Here is a 3,768-nt window from a genome sequence, read left to right on the forward strand (position 1 = left end):
AANAAAAAAATTAAAAAAAAAAAAAAAAAGTTCTGTGCCAGGAACCAGGACTAAGACCAAATATGTATGTCTTATTCTATCATATCACACAAATCCTTTCCCATCCACAGTTTATCTGGTCTGGGGGTACTTGAAATCCCTGGACCAGCAACATCAGTGTCTCCTAGAAACTACTGAGAAATGCAACTTCTAGGACCTCACCCCAGACCTAATAAATCAGACGCTCTGGAGGTAGGGCACCACAATCTGTTTTAATATCTAGGGGAAGTGATGCATGCTCAAATTTGAAAACCAGTGACCCAGTCGGTGTATTTGAGGATCTTCCTTGCTTCCCTTTTCATCCTTCGGACCAACTATTCTAAATCAGTGATTCTACTTGATTGCATGTTAGAATCCCTTAGGGAACCTTTACAACATGCCTATGCCCCTCCCCTGAAGCTCCAGGAGTTGGACCCAGTTATGAAAATACCTGTGCAAAAGCTCCCCAGGTGATTCTATTGTACAACTGATGCCGCGAATTTTTGTTTCGAATAATCCCCAGGAGATCCCTTAATACAGAATATTTTCTTTGGCCAATCTCAGTTTCTGAAATCTAACTACTCACGAACACATTCTGCAGATTATCCAGTGCCTCCCTCATCCCATATTGTTGACTGACTTCTAAGTCCCCTTTTGCAGTGCTTTGGGGTGAATATTACAGCTCAATTCCTTCCACCTTATTTGCTTAATCTAAGATTGGTATATCCTGGTAAGTAGAGTTTGTATATACAAAAGGCCACATCCCCTCAGATTTCCCCCTGTATTCTCTATGAAGGCTTTTCTATTCCCTCTTAATGTATACATCTTCCCAAAGTCCCACTGAACCATCTTCCTCCATTGGCCATCACACTGCATGGCTTCATGTCTTTTATTTACTTAAATGCTTGACTTTCCTTTCTAGACTATAAACCACTAGGGTGAAGGTAGATGTCTTTCCTAGATCCAAGTTTTCACCATACCTAGAACACTGTGAGTACTGTGCCTTCCAAAGGTTTGTGGAATAGAAGATAAATAGCCAGTGCTAACTGTCCCCACAATCTTCATCAAAATGCTAGCCTTCAGACACTGTGCCTTAATTTCTGCACTGCTCTTCTTGAGTTGTCTTTAACCAGTATATTTTCCTAGCCCATTCCCTTTGCCCAGAGAATGAGCTTCAAATTTGGTCCTGTCTCCTTTTCCGAGAACTCTCTGCAGCCTCAAAACACCATGGTTGAGTTGGAATGAGTATCCTTGAGAAGAGACTACCTCTGCAGACACATTCAGCAGTTATACTCCTTTGTAAAACATTTAGTGTGCACATACTGTTTTCAATCAACAAGCAGATAATTAAGTCTTTAACTCTATGTTTTTAAAATAAAAAATATCATAGAATTACTGCATTTTATCTCCCCTTGACATGTAGAAATTCTGTTTAACCTGACCTGAAGAATTTCTCAAATTTATCCTATTTTATTTAACTGATCATTTACCTCTCAAAATAGTATTTCTTTCAAGTATGCCATTTGTCAGCTAGAGGGCTGTCTTTCTAGCTGCTGGGGTAGGACTAGAATCAGTTCTTTTTTTCTCTGAGTAACATAGTCTTTGCACAGCCTGGTAACACACGGTTAAAACAGATAAGCCTTAAGGTCACCTCTGGCCAGACCTCTCAATGGTGCCTACAAGTTCCCAGTGAAACAGGCTCTACCTTGAACAGCCAGGGGAAGCACTGGTGGGCCTCAGCAAGTACAAAGGTGTCAAGACAAGCCTCTCTGAGACAGCTAGATTATGGTCCCAACCCACAATGAAGGTAACCAGGTATTCAGAAACTAGACTGACCAGGCACAAAGAAAAAAAAAAACAAAAACAAACAAACACACACAAATAACATTTTCAAATAAGCAGCTAAGAGTCAATCCCTTTCTTTCAAGTCTAACATTTGTCTAAACTCAAAGTACTCTGCTAAATTGTGTCAACTAGCTTTGTAACTAAGACCTGCAGCCTTTAATTACCTTAAGGAGAAAGTCTGGTGTCCAAAGAAAGCCTCCTTACAAACTGGGTTTTGCTTGGGGGTGGGAGAAGGCCCAGGAATGAGGCTGTCTTGGGGATCCCCTGCCAAATCAAATGTATCTTCATCCTTCATGGTGATGAGACTGGTGATCCACATAATTAATATAAGCTCACACAGAAGTAAACATGAAACGATTAAACAGGAAGCCTTTAACCAGGCAGCATGAAGCAGGGAGGTAGGGGAGGAATTAATGGATAACAGAGTCTTAGAAACACAGGCAAATAGTACATGGTATTTTTAAACGAACCTTTGTTCCTGGACTAAAACCAAATGGGTTTTAAAACTTTTCTCTCCACAACAGCCTGGACAAGGTGGCTTGGAGCAGATATTATGCCTAGAATATTTACATTCTGGCAGTTATAGCATAGTCATATGCTATAACTATATTCAATAAATGAAATAGCAAATTCAAAAAGAACTAGTAGGAAAAATAGTAGTTGAATAATTTGTACTCCTTAAAGACTAAATTTGGAGGAACAGCAGATAGCTTGAGAGCCCACTAGGATAGGCATTTAAACAGTAACTGTTGTGGTGGGCAGAGGGGGTGACAGTAGGGGTCTTTATGTGTTGAACAGGAACCAGGCACCATGTGAACTGCTGGGAATATGTAATCTCATTTAACACTAAATACATCTTATTTGAACTCTCTGATACCATGCAATTTTTTTTCTTGCAGAACACGCAGGGTTAATATATGGGCATGATTAAGCAAGTGAAGTCCAAGATATGCACATCCCATTTCCAACAGATAAACTTCGCGAAGAGAGGAGAAAACACACTAACTGCAGAATCTCTTGATTAAAGCCTCCTTTTTAAAATTAGGCTTGCTTGCTTTTTTAATGTTTCAATTAGGGAATTAAGCTAAAAGGAAAATAAAATCTGCCCTGCAGTTTTCTGCATCAGGAAAACAAGTTGTGATAGGATGTCACTTTTGATCCTTTCTCAGATGATCTGAGTTAGTAGTCACCCAGGGACCACAGTTTGGGTTTCATTAGCAGTAAATCTAGAACATCTAAGTTCAGGACCTCCCTATAGAGCTTGACCATGGTCTATAGGCGAACACCTAGGGGCTACCATCACCAGACCAGCATGAGAGCCAGCTCAGAAGTCTTTTCCTGCCCCTGAAAGGAAGAATCACACTTTTGGCAGAGGCCTGAAGGCAGGATGAGTAATACTGTATTTATAGGAACCCCGAAAGAAACACCCGAAACCCTTCGGCAGTTGCCTGTCTCATCTGCTGAAACACCTATTGCATCACATTTTTTTTAAGTCAAGCAAGACCCAGCATGTGGAGAGGAGGCAGCTGGTAATTTTGCTACTGTTCTAAAACACAGCCTTTGATGAAGGCATCGAACGGTATCCCCACTTGCACAGGTAAGGAAACACGAATTAGAGGAGGTTGACTTCCTTGTCTATTAACACAGGGAGTAAGTAGCAGAGTCAGTTGAACTCAGGCTGTTTATTGTCAGGTATATGTTCTTTGCTCTTCCCTACCTTGTCATGAGGGTAGTACCCATCGTACATGGTTGGATATTAACCAGTGTAAACTGCCCTCCACCAGGAATACAGAAACATACCACAACCAGTGGAAAATCAGAAAGATGACAAAAGAGGGACTAGCCATTGCTAGCTAACATGGTAAACACTGTAACAGTGGAAACACTGCACCTGGAGAGACACAG

General features: G+C 40.9%; 1 protein-coding gene across 1 annotated transcript in view; it reads right to left on the minus strand.

Moving 5' to 3' along the window:
- The window catches only part of LOC108514087 (uncharacterized), a 205,469-nt gene extending 203,287 nt beyond the window's left edge, over positions 1-2,182 (minus strand). The window contains exon 1 of the mRNA XM_017850119.1: positions 2,028-2,182. Within this exon, the coding sequence (XP_017705608.1) occupies positions 2,028-2,182 (155 nt within the window). The remainder of the gene's footprint in view (positions 1-2,027) is intronic.
- Between the last annotated feature and the right edge of the window lie 1,586 nt (positions 2,183-3,768).

The sequence above is a fragment of the Rhinopithecus bieti genome, unplaced genomic scaffold (genome assembly GCF_001698545.2).
Source record: "Rhinopithecus bieti isolate Rb0 unplaced genomic scaffold, ASM169854v2 scaffold_33413, whole genome shotgun sequence".
Classification (NCBI taxonomy): domain Eukaryota; kingdom Metazoa; phylum Chordata; class Mammalia; order Primates; family Cercopithecidae; genus Rhinopithecus; species Rhinopithecus bieti.